This window comes from Typopeltis vanoorti, chromosome 10 (assembly GCF_054136105.1).
Source record: "Typopeltis vanoorti isolate ZY-2024b chromosome 10, IOZ_Tvanoo_1.0, whole genome shotgun sequence".
NCBI classification, from domain to species: domain Eukaryota; kingdom Metazoa; phylum Arthropoda; class Arachnida; order Uropygi; family Thelyphonidae; genus Typopeltis; species Typopeltis vanoorti.
Genome location: NC_143558.1, coordinates 40116721 through 40138057, shown reverse-complemented (window position 1 = coordinate 40138057; position 21337 = coordinate 40116721). Strand labels below are relative to the sequence as shown.

General features: G+C 36.8%; 1 protein-coding gene across 2 annotated transcripts in view; it reads right to left on the bottom strand.

Moving 5' to 3' along the window:
* Enoph (enolase-phosphatase E1) overlaps positions 1 to 21108 on the bottom strand; it is a 105993-nt gene extending 84885 nt beyond the window's left edge. For both annotated transcript variants that reach the window (XM_090399316.1, XM_090399317.1), the window contains exon 1: positions 20856 to 21108. In XM_090399316.1, coding sequence (XP_090255442.1) covers positions 20856 to 20936 — 81 coding nt within the window. In that variant the 5' untranslated portion in view covers positions 20937 to 21108. The remainder of the gene's footprint in view (positions 1 to 20855) is intronic.
* Positions 21109 to 21337: the final 229 nt, after the last annotated feature.

Sequence of the window (21337 nt, the reverse complement as noted above, 5' to 3'; positions counted from 1 at the left end):
TTATAATCTAACCAAGTGAAAAATAAACTCTCAACATCAAAGTACAAAACAGTCAGTGGATTACCAATTAAAAACTGTTGCCATATGCTAGAAATGAATATTAATAAATAATATTATTAAATTTATTCTTAAAAACTATTTTTGATGGTTCCATAAGATAAGAATCTCCCAAACTTTGGGAAGAGAGAGAGAGCAATCGTTGCGATTCAGATTTGGACGATGTAAAAGGGCTTCGCAACTTTCTTTGAAAAGGCATTCATATTTAAACATGCATCTATGGAGAAGACAAGCTTCATTCCACTGGATATTGTGTTTAGTGTAATACTATGTTGTGCCAGACCAGACTTTTGAGGTTTGTTTCATGTATTCGATATAATATTGATGTTCAAAAAAAGATGGCATTCTTTTTTTTGACAGAATGGCCTGTTTATCCAAAATATGTTAGATTACATTCACACAGTATCTGGTAAATGGCTGCTAATGATAGAGATGCTGGTTTGTCTTTTGTAGATGGCCACAGGTGAGAAATTTTGTTGATCAGAAAATATGTGGGAATGAGGTGATACTTCTTCAAAATTCTACCAATCGGTTCCAAGATGCCAGAAATATAAGGGATTGGAACACTGCGGTCTCTTGAAGAATTCTGAGGTGTTGGAACATAAGAGTCAATTATCTGCTCGATTTGATTAGGGTTGTAACCATTATTATTGACTATTTATAGTTATGCCACAGGTACCTTTAAAGATTATACTTTTTGTATATGGGTACTATGCATGCTCTAATCCAATCATCTGGAATTTGTCCCTCTGTCCAGGTTGAACACCTCTTCTGAACTATGCAGTGAAGCCACTGCAAGACTTTATATCTCCATACTTGAGCATTTCTGGTCAAATATCATCTACTCCAGCTGTCCTTCCACATTTCAGGCTTTTGATGGCTTTTTCTACTTCAAGTATGGATATGTATTCATGATTGAATGCCTGGTCAGTGTTTTTTTACCACTATGCTGTCACTGATTGTTTCATTTAGCAATTTTTCGAAGTAATTACTCCATACATCAAGGATATCTTTTTCTTCAATTTTCATGTCACCTTTATCATTTATAATTACTTTTACAGCACTTTTTCCTCCATTTCTCAGCCTTTTCAACAGCCACCAGAATATTTTGTCCCCCCCCATCTGATATTTGTTTTCTATGTTCTTGCCAAAGTCTCTCCATGAGTTTTGTTTAGTTAGTTTTAAACAGTGTTTACCTATCTTACATTTGTCCCTGTATTCTCTAAGAGCACAACATGACTTATTCACCAGGAACTTTTGATATGCTTTCTTCTTTTCCTTTACTGCCTCTTAAACTTCCTGTGTCTGCCATGGAGTTCTGATTTTTCTATCCTTACAGACAACCTCACCACATGCCTCTCTGGCTGAATTAATCAATGTTTTCTTCACGGCTTGCCACTGAATCTCCAAGGTATGGTTCCTGTTCTCAAACTCTTTCATTTTTTCTTGAATAATGTTTGTGTATTTAGTCTACAGTTCACATCTGAGAGCTGCTCAACTTTTATTCACTTTAAAACTTTCTTACGTGTTCTGCTTTTCCATATTATTATTACCCCAGGACCTCACGGAGACAAAGACTCATCTGGGAAGTGCTTTTATCACACACACAGCTCATCATACCGTGCCTTGAACACATTCAAACTCCCTGCAGACATCACACTCTCAAGCAAGGCATTCCAATCATTTACAACTCTGCACAAAAAAAATATGCAATTGAATTTCATCCTGCTCAAGACTAAATGGTGATGACTGCTAATTTCAAATAATCTGTACACTCTAGTGTCCTGAACCAGTGAGAAAACATCACTATCAACAATAACATAGTCAATGAGACTTTTTTTTTTGTATTTTATTGCCTCTTCTCTCCATGTTAAATTATGCACATCTTTATGATGGAACACTGTGTGTTAGTAATAACCAGTCCATGTCCTGAGCAGAAATCCAACAGGTATTTGCCATTATTATTAGCTTTGCTCTTTTCTCCAAATTTTATCAAAATATTTCTGTAAGTCTAACAATCATTTCCTACTCTGCTACTTAGATCCCCAACAAGGATCAACTTTTCTTTTTTCATTGTGTCAGTTGCTTTCTCTAAAGCCTCAAAAAATTCCTCCAGTTCTAATTTTGTAGGACGTTCTGTGGGATCATAGGCACAAATAAGTCTCATTGTCCAGTTCCCCATTCTGATATTTGCCCACATCACTCTACTTGATGTTGCCTGCCATTCAACATTAGCCTTGTATTTAGTGTTAAATACTATAGCTATTCCTTCTTTTCCCTGATTTTCATTGCCTGAACATAACATTTTGTATTTATTGATTAGAAAGATTTCAACGGTTTTTGTCTTTTTTGTTTAAGTCACTCTTATGTCAATCTGGTACTTATCCAATTCCTTAACCAGCTCCATTTCTTTGCCATTCAGGCTTCTTATGTTGATAGTAACGATCTTGAACTCTGGTGATGTTGAATTAGAGTGCGTTTCAGGAGTTGTTCCAGTAGCTGACTTGTCACTGTTTTCCCTGGTTCCCTGGTGAAAACAACAGGGGGGGGGGCCTTGTTTAACCGAACAATTCCCCAGCCGGCATAAAGTTCTGTTGTGTTGTACCATAATTTTATTTGTGGTTTAAGCCAAGAAGAATACAATTTGGTTGGCTAAATCCCAAACTGCCAGCCCATCCTCATTCGTTCAGTATCAAGATGATACCTAACAGGGTGCACCATACTATTAGGTGAAGAAGGTGAAGATTGGACATTAGGTCAGAAGTCCTGGTCGGTTCTCCACATTCCTTTAAAGCAGTGGTCGCCAAAGGGGTCGATATGACATTGTTAGGGATCGATTTGCGCTCAGGGATCGATTGGGGGTCGAAAGAAAAATATAAGGCATCATTGTATGGGTAATGTTTAATTCGGTTAATTTGGATTACCTCCATGACAAAAGACATGGAGGTAATGACAACGCAATTAAGAGTGAATCGTGGGATCAGTACCTCCATCTTACAGGTCCATGAATAGGACCTGTAAGATGGAGTAAGGTCATGAAAATAGTTACTGAGGCCAATCAAGTATGCCAAAATGACGTATTTACCAATAAATGGATGTTGGTGGTTCCTGCCGGCTAGTGCAGTGGGAGCAAGATTGCAACACGTGCGTGGTTCTTATTTACTGATACTTACAAGTATTCGATCCCAGTCTCATTTTTGTGCCTCGACATACAAGTGAGCGTTAATGTTCTAAAATTCATCAACATACATATTATAATTCAATCGTTATTCATTCACGAACTAAACTTCTCTATGTTGAAGAGTTGAGCAGTGCTGGTAGTAATACCAGTGATATTAATACCAGTAGTTTATTAATATCACTAGTAATACCAGTGATATTACTAGTGATAGTAATAGTAGTAGTAATAGTAATATAATAATATATACTATATTATACATACAATAAACACCGTAACTATAAAATAAACAATCTAAAAACTCACATACGTGTCTTTTATTGATTGTCCTATTATAATTACATAATAGTAAAATATAGGGGGTCGATAAAAAGTCAAGAAACGCTTGAAGGGGTCGACGGGCAAATGACTTTGGCGACCCCTGCTTTAAAGGCTATGTGGAGGTCTCCTCTCAGTTATACAGCTTCAACCCTTAAGCACCCCAACATAATTTCTTGTCTGTTATAATTTATTTTGTAACCAAGAGGGGAAAGCTTTCTATAACTATCTCTGATTCAGAGTATTTTAACACTATAGTATAGTGATATACCATTTTACTACGTGTATATGGCATACCTTTCTGGGTGGCTCCTGCTGGTGAGACCGCAATCTATATATCCATATATATCCAGTATATCCAAACTGTTGAAACCAGTCTGGATAATCAACTTTCTCATACTGTACAGGAATGTATATATCCAAAAGTAAATGTGGGATGGTGAGCCAATTGATGTAAAGCTAATAGTGTCATCTATATACAAGTAGACCAGTAATGAATATATACTTCACATGAAAATGTTGTTTGTCGGGTAAAGGATTAAAACAATATGCTTTCTTGTCTATAATTTAGTTCAGGGGTGCGCCAGCCATATGTGCAATGTGTGCAACGCAGACAGATGCCAGGATAGTAAAGGCATAAAAGAGGAGGAAATACTTTAAAAAAAATGTTTTTTTAAAGTGCAAAGTTTAGCTGACAGGCAGAAGAGAGGATATGATAGAAATTTAATTTACTGAAGGGATTTTTTACACAAAAGAAATTCTTCAATAAATGATGAGTAGGGATAGAACAAAAAGTGATCCCTCAGTTGTTTAGGAGTGTAGATAGTAACTGTTAGTAATAGTTCCCCAAACTATTGGGGAACTCACAGAAGTAGCTGGAGTCCCCACCCCCAATAATGAATGATTGGGAATAATAGTTAGCATGTGTCTTAAATGAGTCTGACTCCATGGAGATGCCGGCATTATAATAATAATTATAATGATACAGCATTCTGTGATTAACACTGAGACTGTTGTATCATTATTTTACCCATTCATAACAAAAGAACCTGGTATAATTACATAGTGGGGTGTTATTGCAGACCTGGTAGATTGGTTGCTAGTGATGAAAAATGCATCACCAAATAGAAAAGATGAGCACGAAAAGAGAAATCATAATGGGAGACTTTAATTATCTAAATATTGATTGGGTAGCAGTACAATCTCATGAAAAGAATGAAAATGCATTTATTGAGCTGTTTTGGGACAACTTCCTCAAGCAGCATGTGACAGAAGGAACTCAAGGTCAAAGAGTGTTAGATTTGATTATAGTGTCAGAAGGTGTTTCAGTTAAAGACACAACTATTCTGCCTCAGGTTGGTGACAGTGGTCATGCGGTACTCACTTGAAAGTGACTAAGTTTATGAATATTCCATTCAGAAAAGGTTACATGCTGAGCAACAAAGCAGGAAATTATGACCAACTGAGGAGTATACCGAGTTCAGTGGAATGGGAAGAATATCAGCAATGCATGGGAAGCATTTAAACAATACTTAAATGATGTAATATCAGAATGCGTGTCCTGAGAGTTTGAAGAATAAATAGGATAGGAGTCAAATGGATGTGTAATCTTATTAAGCAAGAGATTCGTAAGAAAAAGATGATGTGGAAGGAATCACATGTGCATAAGGATGATGTCCGTTATGAAGAAAGCAAAGCTGAGTATGACAAGAAACTCACTCTGTGTGCTAAAGACAACCCACAAGAATTTTATCGATACGCTGCAAGTAACAGAAAGAATGAATATGAAAGAATAACTCTTCTAAATGTAGACAGCATGAGAGTTACAGATGCAGAAGAGATGGTTCAACTAATGAGTGTCCATTTTGTTAAAAGCTATCAATCTGATGTACACAACATTGAGCTCACTATTACCTCTCCACTGGATGAAGAAACTCGCGTATATGAGAATGAGGTATTACAGCTGTTGCACAAACTGAATAAGAATTCAGTAATAATGGACTGATGAGATATCAGCACATGTGCTAAAAGAGTGTTCAGCAGACAGAGAGGAGTTTAGAAGGAGGGACATAATCGCAAATGACATTATGCGCAGGTTATGCAGACGGTATGGTGTGGAATTTGTGGACATGTGGAATGAGTTTGATGGGCGAAAGGACTTATATAAGACGGATGGCCTGCATTTGAATGGACTTGGTGTGCGAAGACTAGAAAAGGTGTTGCTGAATGAAGCGAAAATGGATGTGCAGAACCAGGGAAACTAGAACTACCAAGGATGGGGGGGGGGGGTGGATATGCAGACATCAGTGAGACAGTTGAGTGTAAAAATGTATATAATGTACCTGAGCCAGTACTAAGGACAAAAAATGGGAATGGGACATTTAGAATAACGCATCAAGATAGGGGTGGGACAAAAGGATCACTGCATTTCATGTATACTAATGCCAGGAGTATTAGGAACAAGAAGGAAGAATTTTTGACCTTGATTGGCTCTTCCTGGCCACAGGTTATTGGCATTAGTGAAACATGGCTGACGAAAGATGATATAGTTAGTGGGATAGAATGTGTAGGTTATAGTGTGTTTAGGAGGGACAGAGAGAATAAAATGGGGAGAGGGGTGTTATTGATGATAGCTGATGATAGCTGATGAACTGAAGCCAAGGAGAATTGAAGTTGTATTGCAGGATAGTGAAAGGAGCTTGTTTGAGGCTATTTGGTGTGAAATTGAGACTGGCAGAATAAAATATACAGTTGGGTGCTGCTATAGACCAGGTGATGGAATAGATGGTGGAGATAGTATGCATAAACAAATTGATGAAATGAGTGGAAGGAGGGTAATTATTATGGGGGATTTTAATTATGGTAACATTGATTGGAAGGAGGAGAGGACACATGTGAGGAAGGAAATGGATTTTATTCAATTATTAAGGGATAACTATCTGAGACAGCATGTAATTGAAAATACTAGGGGTGTGAGAGTGCTTGACTTGATAATAGCATCTCACAATTTGACTGTAATGAATATGACCATGTTGCCACCTATTGGTGAGAGTGATCATAAGGTCTTGACCTGTGAGGTGGCTAAAGGTGTGGAATTTTTGATTAAGACAGGGTATATGTGGAATTACCGTGCTGGCAAGTATTACAAGCTTAGGAGATTGCTTGGATCAGTGCCATGGCACGTACAACTGCAACGGCCAGACGTCGATAGAGCATGGGAAGTGGTCAAGGAGCATTTACAGGAGGTTATGGCTGATTGTATACCTAGGGTCCGAATAGTAAAACAAGTAGGAGTTAAATGGATGAATAACACCATTATTCATGATTGTATACCTAGGGTCCGAATAGTAAAACAAGTAGGAGTTAAATGGATGAATAACACCATTAAGCTTGAGCTGCAAAAAAAGAAACAACTGTGGAGGGAATTTAAAGAAAGGGGTGACCTGCAGGCACACGAACAGTATAAAGTGCAGGCCAGAAGGGTAACGAGTGTGGTAAAAACAAAAGCCAATTATGAAAGGAAACTAGCTATGCAAGCAAAAGAGAATCCGAAACAGTTCTTTCAATATGCTGCAAGCAAGAAAAAAACTGTACATGGCAAAATGATTTTAAGGAATGACGATGGTAAGGCGGTCACTGAACCAGTCGATATAGTGGAGTTACTGAGCGCGCACTTTGCAAAAGTATATCATCCACGTGGTGACATTGAAAAAATGAAGGAGCCATTAGTTTATACGGGAATTGTGATGAATGAAGTGGAGGTGAATAGTCTATTACAGAACCTTAATGTGAATACATCTGTGGGATTGGATGGCATACCGGCACGGGTCTTGCATGAAGTGGCTAAGGAATTATCAGTGCCCTTGGCCATTTGTTTAATCTGAGTCTTGGGCCTGGTTTAGTCCCGAAGGCGTGGAAAGAGGGGAAAATAGTTTCACTGCATAAAGGAGGATCCAAGACTATGGTTGCAAATTACCGACCGATCAGCATATCAGGAGTTGTTGTCAAGGTCTTGGAGAAAGTAGTCAAGGGAAAAATACAGGAATGGATTGATGAAAATGAGATACTGTACAGGGGGACAGCATGGCTTTGTAAAAGGTAGATCATGCCTGAGTAACTTGCTCAAGTTTTATAACAAGGTGATGGCTGAACTGGATAAGGGAAATGGGTTTACAGTGATACTGCTGTAATGTGGTATCCTGGCAAAGGCATTTGACTGGATACCACATGGAATTCTAATCCGTAAACTACAACATATGGGAACGGATATAGGGTTGGTGAGATGGATAGGTGGGTGGTTGATGGAGAGATATCAAAGAGTGGTTTATTCAGGAGTGGAGTCCAAAAGACAGCCTGTGACTAGTGGGGTGCCACAGGGTTCTGTTCTTGGACCACTGCTGTTTAATCTGTTCATTAACAATATAGGGAAGGATCTAAGTGGAACAGTTCATTTGTTCGCTGATGATGCAAAGTTGGGGAGGGCAATAGTGAATGCAGAAGATGTCAAAGTCTTGCAGGATGACTTGGATAGATTGGAGGACTGGGCTAAGGAGAATGCATGTCAATTTAATGTGACAAAATGTAAGGGTATGCATTTTGGGGTGAAAAGATTAGCAGCAGTATACCACATGGGTGGAACTGTACTGGGTTCCACCAATGTGGAACTCATACTGTGGGTTGTTAGAGCTGGGTTCTTTACTTTTAGAGTGGTAAATGAGTGGAATAAGCTGCCAGAGTCTGTTGTGGGTGCTATGACAGTGAGCAAGTTCAAGGCAAGGTATGATAGATACTGTGAGAATGTCGTATAGTTGTGTGGACATGATGTTTAGGGCCTCCCTCAATAAGTCTAAGGACTCCTGGAGTAGCCCGAAAATAATAATAATAATATGCACAAGGGTGGTACAAAGACCGATGTATCCAACTATCAACCAATTAGCATCTCAGGAGTGGTGGTAGTGAAAATTTTGGAAAAACTGGTTAGAGCTCACATTCAGAAATGGGTTGACAGTGAATCTCTACGTTGCAATGAGCAACATGGGTTAGTAAGGGAAGGTCATGTTTTAGCAACTTGCTCACATTCTATAAAAATGTTACCACTGAACTAGACAAGGGATACATACATATCATGGATATACCATGATACTTTTGGACTTTGCCAAGGCTTTTGACAGAATACAGCATGGTAGACTATTGCATAAATTGGAGAATATGGGTTTGGGTTATAGAATATTGGCATGGATAAGAGGATGGCTGACTGACAGATATCAAAAAGTGATATATGGGGGATTTGAGTCTGCAAGGTTTAATGTGAGCAGAGGTGTACCACAAGGATCAGTGCTTGATCCACTATTATTCAATCTGTACAATGATATTGGGAAGGATTTGACAAGCAACATATAGATATTTGCTGATGATGCAGAGATATGTAGGGTAATCAGGAATGCTGCTAATACTTGCAGAATGATTTGAATAGGCTGGTGTTGTGTTGGAAAAAGGGCTGACTCACTATTCGTAAGCCATTTTGTTTTCGAACCAACAATATCCAAAATTACAATCTCTTTGCTTAAGTAATACAAATCCTATATCTTCATGACGGTTGTTTTCTTGATCATAAATTAGTAAATAATAACATTTGGTTAACCGATCAAGTGTTGATCAATTTTATTAATTAACTGAACCTATGGTTCAGTTAATTAAAAAAATTGATCAACACTTGATCGGTTAACCAAATATTATTATTTACCAAATCCTATATCTGTCATCTTATTAAATTCAGACTCGACTTATCCTTACAGGGATACTCAATGCTCACTTCCTAAGCACAATTAGATATAAACTTTATACATGGCATACCAAACTGATTCTAACTTATAATTTTAACATGGAAAACAAATTCTAATTCTGCACAATCTCTATCCCCCACAATTTAAGTAAAATTCAGGCTAATATCTAACACTACAGCAAATAGCTTCTTCCTGACAAACAGTTCAAAGATTAGGTTCCCTTCTCGGCACAAGCTTGGAATGGCACCAGCTTACTTGACACAGACAATCAGTCCAAATAGTCATTAAGGCACTATGGGTAAGTTAATGTGTGGAGCTCCTCAAATCCTTGGCTCCTATTCCTTTTTACGTCTACAATTCATTAATATGTATGAAAAGGTTGTACATTACCATCTTGTCTTTGTTCAAGGGGTTTCCGTGACTTCCCCCACGCTTTCACTTCCGATATGGCAAGACTTCAGAAATTCCTAGCCTCATGTTTCTATGGCCTCTGCGACTTACTTGCACTTTCTTCAAAGGTTGCCCTTCGCTGACTATACATTGGTGTAGTCCAACAACGGCTCTTTACTGAGATTCTGACTTCATTCCTTAGGTGGCTTTATTCGACTCGGTACAACAGCAACTGGGAGAGTGTTGCAGGGCACCAGCGACAAGCTTCCTCAGCTATCCAGGATTGGACAGGAACGCAAGAACAGAAAACAAGAGAGCATTTGAATCTCACACGGCACCTTATATTTGCCTTCCTAGTACCCTCTCTCGTTGACTACGTCATATTCTTCTTTTCTAGGGCTGATTGGTCACCTTAACTCTGAACTATTCTAACATGGTTCTAAAACACAGATCTCTTAAGCACATTAAATAACAATAATTTTGGTCCTGTAACACAGTTTTCCTTTGCTTATTTTACAGAAATATTATTAGTTTTAAACACAGATTTCCTTAGCTTACTCAGTATTAATAATCTCAGTTAAGTTGATATACCTTTGAGTGAATTTATATACAATACTCCCTTAGCCCTGTCCTTGGAAGTATAAGCATGTCCTTATCTTTAGGTTTTCGTTGTCTCTGTGTTGGGTCGGAAACAAAATGGCTCAAATAGTGAGTCAGCCCTTTTTCCATCACAACACTGGAATTGTGGGCATGGGAAAATGTATGTCAGTAAATGAAAGTCATCCACTTTGGCATGATTAGATATCCAATGTGGTATTATATTGGTGGGATTATGCTAGAAGAAACTGTTGAGGCTAGGAATCTTGGAGTGTTATTAGAGAGGAAGCTGAAGTTCAGGGGCCCATGTAGCAAAGATTTTAAATATTACTCAAAAGATAATTGCAATGCTGAAACAAATGTTCACATGTAAAGATAAGGATGTCATTTTGCTTCTTTACAAGACCTTGATAAGACCACATTTGGACTGTTGTGCAGCAGTCTGGTCTCCGTTGTGATTCTGATATATTGGAGAGATTGCAAAAGAGAGTGTTAATAATGATATCAGGATTCTGGAATACTAATTATGAAGACAGATTGAGAATTTGTAGACTGCAGACACCAGCAAATAGGAGAAAGAGGGGGTGATATGATTGAGACTTACAAACTTCTGAAAGGCTCATACAGGATTTCAACTGATGGAATTCTTCAATTTATGGAGGGTGGGGAAAGGACAAGAGGGCATCCTTGAAAGCTTAGAATGAATACTGCTAAGAAGAAGGCGAGGGCTAGATTTTTCTCTCATAGAGTGGTATGTGATTGGAATGGATTGTCATTGGATGTTATAAGTGCAAGCAACATGAATGAATTCAAGAATAAGTATGATAGCCGGTGCATGTAATATGTGGCCTCCCTCGATGAGTCCCTTACTCCCTGGAGGTCTCTCTTAATAATAATAATAATAAGAAGAAGAAAATAATTACTCTTCTGCATGAATTTCCATAGTTTGATACTAACAATGGCACCCTATTTATTAACTTAATGAAGTTCCAAGGAAGATCTCCTGTTAACAAGAATCTTGCTTGTTAACAGGAGATCTGTTATATCTGTTATAACAGGTATTTGTTAATCACAGATTGGCAGTGATTAAAGACAAGTGACCAATTCGTTCTTCATCATGCATACTCATCCTCCCTTTAGTGAACGTTCTACAATATCTCACCTCACTCATGGGATTTTCTCCACCGATAAGTTTCAGCCAATTTTTGGCATTCAAAAATTTTATCACTGATTATATCTCACAACTGGTAAGATTTTCAGTTTTCTTACTTAGTTTATGACAGAATGGAGCCTTGAAACAAAGATTGAAAACTGATCTTACACCCATTCATATAATATATACTGTATATGTCAATGTATTAGACGACTCTCAAATACTACAGAAAACCCCCTCGAAATCATGGGTCGTCTTATACAGCGAGTATAAAAAGGGAAGCTTAATTTCTTGAATGAACATTTAGGTAGTTACACTACATTATTATATAAGAAAACAGCCAGTGTTTATAAACAAATCAGATTAATTTTTTGTTACATAAATTTATTTAAAATATTACAATAGATGTAAGTCTTAAAAAACAAATAATAATGATTAACGTCAATTTTCATGTTAATTTTCTTCATCGTCTGCTGAAAATAGTTCTTCAGTTTCATTGTTTAAATGATCGTCATATGGATCCCAGTTCGAATCCGGTGAATTGATTTCGTTTTCATTGTCATCAGTGTCCCACAACAGATCATCTTCAGTACCATCCATAAGATTAGAGATAGTACACTTTTTAAATGATTTTATTACAGTCTCTACTTTTACTTTATTCCATGCTTTGATCACAAAATTGCACAACATGTCAAGTGATGCATAGATCCAACATTTGTAAATGATTTTTCACCAGTCAGCATTCAATTATTCCACTCTTCTCGCATGTGATCTTTAAACATTTGTTCAAGCAGACATCTAGTGGTTGCAATATAGAAGTTAAACCACCTGGTATAACAGCAATTTTTGTGTTTTTTTTTCTAGAAGATTTTTAGTATTCTCAGTTAAATGGCTATGAAACATATTTCATACTAATAAACTGCGTTTCTTCCTTATACCGCCTGGTCGTGTGTTCCACACATTATCCATAATTGCACACCGTTTTCGTCCATCCATTCTTTTTCGTGAAAATGTACAAAAACACCTGAAGAAAATTTTATCTTAGGCTTAGCTTTACGTTTGAAGACAATCATTGGTTTTAACTTGGTTCTATCAGCCAAATATGACAACACAACTGTAAACCTTGTTTTTTCATGACCTGTACTTCAAACTAGCACACTCTTACTACCTTTGGACTCCACTGTTTTATTATTGCTTATCATATCAAAGCTCATAGAAGTTTTATCCATATTTCCAATGTTTGACAATAGAAATTTATGTTCTTGTCTTAACTGAATAATAAATTTATGGAAACTGGTAAGTCTGTGGTCAAAATCTGCTGGTAATTCTTGAGCAATTTTCGTTTTTTGTTGTATTACCAGATTTTGTCTGTTCATAAAATGATTACACCATCTTGAAGTAGCTTGAAATTCTATACTTTCATCCAGATTCAATCTTGACCATTTTAGTGCATATGCTGTAATCATATTTCTTGTAACAAGATTCCATTCTGCAACATGATTTTCCAGTTGCAGCCATTGGGTGATCCCCGTTCTCACGTTCTCATCACACATTTTTTCTTTGGCAATTTTTTTAAAATATCTTCATTCTTTCTCCATTCTCTTACCATCTTCTCGGTTATGTCAAACTTTCTTGCAGCAGCACAGTTATTAGTTTGCTTTGCCATTTCAATTACCCTTATTTTAAATCAAGCTTCATGCTTTCTTCGTTTTGTTGCTGGTTCCATGATTTTAAATGATAACAATTTTAATAATCCTAAAATCTAAAAAAAAAAAAATGCAAAATAATAATTAATTAAAATTGGGGCTAATCACTTTTAATTAAGATAATTCGCATAAATACTAAATCGATGCTATGCAAAAAAATAACTGATATGCATAGATATAAAAATAATGGATATAACAACAATACCTAACGTTGCATTAATACAAGAAAGAAGAAATTGTGGAGTCGTCTTATACAACCGACCTAAGTTTAAAACCTAAAAATAGTTTAAAATTTAGGCCTCATCTTATATGTCGGTTGTCCTGTACACCGACATATACAGTATATATATCTCAGAGGCATATATTCTGGGTGTGCTAGGTGTGTGTTGCACACCCACAGAAAAGCAATATCACCAATATTATATGTTTGCATTTATTCCTGTTAAAGACTCCCCTCAGTGTTTCCTGGCTCCTCGTGATCCCTAAAATTATACACAATATACTAATGCTTCATGAGGAAGACACCTTTTGACATGTAAACATTGCATCACATTCACATTAATAGCCTGCCTGCACAGACAGGCTATTAATGTGAATTTATCTTTGAGCCCTTTGAACAGATGAGAAAGACGACACAGTGAGCCAAATTCTTAGTGTTTTAGTGGTTTTAAATCAACCAGAAGGTAAACTAAACATTATCATTTCTCATGAGTTGCTGTTGTTGTTTTCTGAGTTTCATCTGTTTTGCATGTGTGAAATGTGATTGATGTGTTTAGGACAACGATATAGACAAGTTTTTAACATATTATTTTCTATAAATAATTTATAACTTTTTGTTCATATTTACAATAGGAAACTGTTAACAATCTACTGAATGTCCTGTTTTCTGCAAGAGTTTGTGCTGAATGTGTAATTGTAGTCGAAGGAGGTAGGTAAGCCTCATCCTCCTCTTCCAAATTTTACACCTTTGAGTAATTCAAATATATCAATTAAATATAGCATTCTCCTTCATTATTGTTTTCTAATATATCTTAAAACAAACACATAGTCCCCTATTCTGCACTTATTTGGTTACAATAAACTGATAAATTAAAGTATTCAAAGTTATTACAGATTAATATTATGACACCTCCAGGGAGTCCAAAGACTCATCGAGGGAGAGTGTGCCAACAGCATCGAACGATTGTTCCCCTTCCAACTACTAACGGCATTCAAACTTGCTTAACTTTCTGCATGAACCATTAGTAGCAGAGGCTTTACCAACTGACCAACCTTTGTTATCCTACAATTAATTGCAATGGACCAATTGAGATGAGTGCTGATGCACAATGCACTCTTAAAACTTTCATACATGCAGTGTGCCAGAGAGTTGACGCCTGCCTTGACATATTTTTTTAATATGAGTCTTGTCGTATTAAAAACACTTGCACTTGGTCAAGTTCCTAAAGATTGGAAGGAGGGCAAGATTGTGCCACTTCATAAAGGAGGTGATCGAACTCAAGCATCAAACTATAGGCCTATCTCTGTGTCAGGTGTTGTGGTTAAGTTGTTGAAGAAGCTTGTGAGAACTAGGATCCAGAGTAAACCCATGCTGTCCATCAAATATTATACCAACAATGGTATAATCTTTGATGGACAGCATGGATTTGCTAAAGGGAGGTCATGTTTTAGTAATTTACTTACTTATTCCAATAAAGAGACTGCTTCCTTGGACAGAGGAGAAGGATACACAGTAATATACTTAGATTTCGCAAAGGCTTTTGATAGAGTACCTCATGATAAGTTGACAGTCAAACTAGAGCAGATGGGGTTGGATATTAGATTAGTGCATTGGATTGGAGACTGGCTATCTGATAGGTATCAACAAGTTGTGTATGGGGTGTGATATCCAGGAAAAGGAAAGTCACTAGTGGAGTGCCTCAGGGGTCTGTTTTAGGGCCATTACTATTTAACTTGTATATTAATGATATTGGCAAAGATTTGGATGGAGATATTCAGTTGTTTGCAGATGATGCAAAGTTGGGACGAACCATAAAGAGTAGTGAAGATGTTGTGGCCTTGCAAGAAGACTTGAATAAATTGAGTGATTGGGCAAGCAAATGGGGATATGAGTTCAATGTTGCAAAATGTAAGGTTTTAAAATTTGGAAAACAAAGATGGGATGCAGAATTTATGCTTGGTGAGAATATACTGTTTGGAGGTAGAGGAAATAAGAGATCTAGGGGTGATAGGGGATAAGGATCTAAAATTTAGAGGACACATCGCCAAAATTGTGAAGACAACACAAAGACTTCTGGAAATGATGCAGAGGACACTGACATGTAGAAGTAGGGAGATTTTTGTTCCGTTGTATAAGGCTTTGATTAGGCCACACATGGACTATTGTGTCCAGATTTGGTCACCAGGTTTTCAGAAGGATGAAGAGATGTTGGAAAGGGTCCAAAGGTGACTGACTAAGGTAGTTTCTGACCTCTGGAATGTTGAGTATAAGGAAAGATTGAGAAGATGTAATTTGCAGAGTCTTGTGGATAGAAGGAGAGGGGAGATATGATAGAGACCTATAAGTTGGTAAGGGGTTGTCATAAGATCAATGGTGAAGAAGTTCTACAGAGAATAGTGGGAGATCAGGGGAGAACCAGAGGTCATCCCTGGAAACCGTATAAAGAGGGTGTGAGTAGGGAAGTGAGAGGCAGGTTTTTTTTCATGCAGAGTTGTGAATGATTGGAATGCCTTACCTGAGAGTGTGGTGTCTGCAAGGAGTTTGAGTGTGTTTAAGACACGGTATGATGAGATGTGTGTGTGTGATGAAAGGACCTCCCAGATGAGTTTGACTCCATGAGGTCTTGGGAAATAATAATAATAATAATAATAATTATTATTATTATTATTATTAAGGCCTCCATGTAATGCTTTTCATGTAATGCTAGCTGGTTAGCCGTTTATACCTAAGTAGTATTTGAGTTGTCTGATTGCTGAGTTACCAGAGTAGCCAGTCAGCAGCAACTCGCAATATTACTCTCCATAGATCAAAGTGGAGTTGACCAGTTATTCTTCTAATGCACAATATTTCTCTGGTGACATAATACACTGAAATTCAAGACATACAAAACTTATGACAAGGACAACTGAACCTGAATTCAATATAGTATAATTAATTAGTTAAAATAAAAAAATTAAATAAAAACACTTTTGCTTCCTTTTAATATAACATAAATAAGCAACTAGTTCAAGCAGTTCATTAGACTTTTTTCTTATTAATAGTATTTTCACATATACCATCAACTAAAGTTATCTATCAATAGTGTATGTGTGTGCACTGCACAGCTCATAATAATGATGGTGTCTCAGCCCAGTCCCAATAGTAAACTAAACTGGGTGTTGAGAAAATATCAGATTACACAAAGCCTCCATTCTTGGAAATGTAAATATTCTAGATACTTACTGGATGAATATGAGCCCTGAGATTTCAGGGAACTGCAATGTAATATTAACTCACTAATAATGTTCTTGCAATCAAGTACATTTACTAAACATACTAGTGCAATATCCTTGTAATTAAATCCAGTCCTAAATGTACAATATGTTTACATTCCTTCATGGATAGGATTCAAATAAAAAAGTACATTCACTTGATGGAATGTGAAGAACAAAGTATAGACATGTTTAATAATTATGATTTCTACTTATTCATCTGGTGAGTAGCACAAAGCCAGACTGCATAAAAAATAAATACTTAAAAATAAATAACAAAACAGAATAGTAAAATAAACTGCTGTAACCAACTGTTACAGCACCAACAGTTTAATTACACCTTCTGACTGCTCAGATAATAGATGTATTTAACAAGTATCCACAGGTGACTTGCTCAAGGTTTCCGAAGATTACATCATGGAGAGATTGATACCCTTGGAGGGTAATGGAATGCAATGCTGAAGCCAATGAAGTTCTAACTGAGGCTCGGCTATTGCTGTTACCCTCCTGCCATGATCAGAGCTTTAATAGCTCAATAACACCTTATCCCTACACTGTCCTCTACAGATAACGGGGAAGATGAAACGCATTCTTGCTTCGTCCCTTTAAGCCAGTCCTTATAAGGACTGGCTCAACCTCAGCTTGACAGATTTGGGGGGGGGGGGGATATAGTGACAGGAGTCAAGTTACAGAAAGCATATCGCAAAAATGGACAAAACATCTTGTGCAGGAAATCACCTGGATTGTGAAGAACCCACTGATAAACAAAGATTAGATTTTTAACCTACTTCGTAAAGTTCTGATACATCTGTAATCCAAGAACAAATTTGATCAAACATGAGTTTCTTGGGGATTGGGAAGTGGCAGAGAGAATCCACAGGAAAGATGGTGAGAAGTCTATGGAATTATTATTATTGTACAGGCACCTCCATGGAGTCCAAAGACTTATCGTGGAAGACTCAAACTATCCACATAATCTGTCATACTTCTCCTTGAACCCATTAACAGACAAAATGCTAACAATTGACTCTGGCAATCCATTCCATTCATTCACAACTCTCCAAGCAAAAAAATCCAGTGCTTGTGACCCTGTTAACCACATTTTACTCAATTTCTAGGGATAACCTCTTTTTCACCTATCAACCAACTTCTGCAGCCCACATATCCTCAATCTATCCTCATAGGGAACATTCAGCAGACCACTCACCATGTTGGTTGCTTGCCTCTGAATCCTTTGTACCACTTCCTCATCGCTCCCCCCCCCCCCTCATAAATGCTTCATATGAGGTGAGAGAGAGAGAGAGAGAAAGAGAGAGATTGAAGATTTATGGAATAAAGAAAGTGAGTTAATAAAGGAGAATTTTATAGAATTTCTTAAGAAGAAAGTTTTCAATAGATGACATGAAGGGAGGAGAAGAGAGACCTCTGGAAATACTGTATCAGATGATTGTACTTAGCAAGGGTGTAAACCCTAGATTTCTTACTCAGCAAGAGGTGAATGAGTAGAATGAGTTACTCAAGTCAGTTATAAATGACTTTGAAGAGAATTATGATAGATGTTATATGAAAAATGGTTAGTGTGATTCTTCTGAAATGAGGCTTCAGATTCCATCAGATGCAATGTAATAACAATATTAATACATTTTTAGCTAAATTTATCTCTTGAACAGTCATGTAATTGTCCTGTATTTGGCAGGCTCAAACAATACATTTGTGGTAATTAAGCATAAAGACTTAATTACAACAAATTAAGCACACCAGTTTGACCACACCAAAGCAATGAATTATTACAGTCATACACTGAGGCTTACTTTTGATTGCTGGGGTCTCTTGCAGTTAATGTGGTGGTTAAGATATTGTATTTCTAATGAAAATGCTAAAATCTCTAAATGAATCCAGTACACTTATGGCTAGCACAAAATAAATCTCAGTACACTTTATATTTGTGACAAATTAGCACAGATGGGATTGGATAGTAGATGAGTGCACTGGTGGAGATCAGCTGTCTGACTGGTATCAGCAGGTAGTGTGTAGGGGAGTGATATCCCAAAAGAGGAAAGTCATTAGTGGCATGCCCTAAGGTTTGTTTCAGGGGATATTGTTGTTTAACTTGTATGTAAATGACAGTGGAAAAGGGCTTAAATGGTGATATACAAATGTTTGTAGATGATGCAAAATTGGAGAGAGTTATGAGAAGAACAAATGTTGTAGCTTTGCAAGAAGACCTAAATAGACTGTCTGAATAAGCAAGTGTGTGAGGATGTCAGTTTAATGTTGTAATGTGTAAGGTTTTAAAATTTGGGAAGCAAAGATGGAATACAGAGTATAGGATTGGTGGAAGTATTTTAGCAGAGGTGGAGGAGATGAAAGATCTGGGAGTGATAATGGACAGGGACTTGAAATTTTGTGGACATTTTGCTAAAATTCTGAGGAAAACACAGCAGATTGGGAATAATGTGGAGAACACTGATGTGTAAAAGTAAGGATGTTTTGATTCCATTGTACAAGGCTTTGCACAAGCCACAGATTAATTACTATGTACAGATCTGATCGCCAGGTTGTCAAAAAGATGACGACATGACAGAGAGGGTTCAGAAATGATTGGCCAAGTTGGTGTCTGGTCTCTGGAATGTGCAATATGAGGACAGATTGAGAGAATGCAAATTACAGAGCCTAGTAGGGTAGAAGGAAGATGGAAGACATGATCAAGACATAAGTTGGTATGGGATAATGACCAGATTAACTTGGATGAGATTTTTCATAGAATATCTGGAGACAGGGAGAGAACAACAAGAGGCCATTCCTGAAAGCTGGGGTGGGGGGGGGGGGGTGAGCAAGGGGATGAGGAGTGGATTTTTGAATGAGAGTGATAGATGATTGGAATGCTTTGCCTGAAAGTGAGTGCAGAGACAGTGAATGCATTTAAGTCAAAGTATGATGAGCTGTGCATGTGAGAGCGGGACTTCCCACGATGAGTTTCTTGACTCCATGGAGGTCTATCCATTAATAATAATAATAACAGTAATACCACCCATGGCTCGACCAATTATGTAATATCCTACTTGCACACAAAAAACTGTATACTTACTTAAGACACCCTTCACCCTCATTTTTAAAGATATATAGCAATCAGAGTTCCACAAGGAGATAAGTGGTGCTCTATCATTGCCTGAAGAACATTTCCTTTTTGCCATTCTAGAGAAGAGGAAGCATAGTAAAACCAATATTGATTTTTTGGAAAAAATCATATAATGTTGCAGTAATTTTTGTTATTAGAATGGTATTTTATATTATGCATACACTTCTGTGTTTTCTTAATGTTAAAAGATGATTTGGTTTAGAAAATTATTTTTATTAAATAAACAACATTCTCTTCTGTCCAGTCTACAGATTCTTCTTCTTATTATTATTATTGTTAATGAGTATCTCCACACTCACCACAGATTAGTAGGTGAGTCATGCCCTACTTATACCCAATACAAAATGAATGAATCCTGATACACTTTAGTGTCATGCAAAATTACAAAATTTGGAAATGTTTGAGATCCCATGTTTCCATGAAGAATTTCCTTTTGTGCCATGCATTTCCAAAGATAAAATTTGGCAACCTTAGGGCAACAAAATTAGCATATTAAGACATATTCAGATCTTTTGTTCAACATCTCTTCATGGAATCAACACCCACACCACAGCCAGTCTTACTCAACCAGCAACATCATATTAACTTATATTAATATAATAAGATCAAATAGCTGTTTACAAAAATCTTGCTCAGACTAATGGTTTATAGTAAGACATTGGTACAATACCATAACTTCTAAGTTTATTGAATAACGTTATGAATGATATTCCACGAGCCATGAAATAAAGAACAGTGGAACTGTTCGTTATCATTCTTTACCTGTAACGTTTTTTAGGGGGGGAGACGAATTCAATCACCTGGTGTGCGACCACTATCCCGCATATTGGAGGCCTGAAGTGTCTTGAAAAAGTTCAATCTTTTGTCTATAGAGGATTTCCGGACTATATTAAAGAATAAATTAAAAATACCAAGAAATATACAAAATTGATTAAAAAAAAAAAAAAATTAACCCATCCAAAGAGCCAAATGTACTATCGGTTTGTATAAGCTTTCGTGGGGTAAAAAGATATAATAAATAAAATAATAATAATAAACTAGGCGGGGAAAAAATTCACCCAACCTTCACAAAGCTTATGGGTGTCACAGTTCCTTCAATATCTAACAAAACACACTTTACATTTGGTACTACGATTTTTGACATTTTGTTGTACTTGGTTTGATAAAAACAATTTCACAATCCACTCTGAAGTACTTAATCTTTACAAAAATCTATATATCATTCAATGTCATCGATTTACAATGTACTGAGAAAGCAAGTTCTCATCCATACTTCGAAAACGTGAAAGAAATAAAGCTTGGATGAAAAAGCAAAAACTAACCACAAATTATAACAGTAGTATTTAAAATACATAGAAAGAAAGGCTCTAATAACGTTCATTGGTTAAGTAAAAGCGTCATCGCTGTAATATACAGAAAACGTTTACTTTCAAAAGAAGCAGTATTATAATGATTTTGGATTTCTGGAACAGTAACAAAAGAAAAGTTTTCCACTACTACCCTTCTTAATCTGATGACAGTTAATTCGAAACAGAGTGCACACAT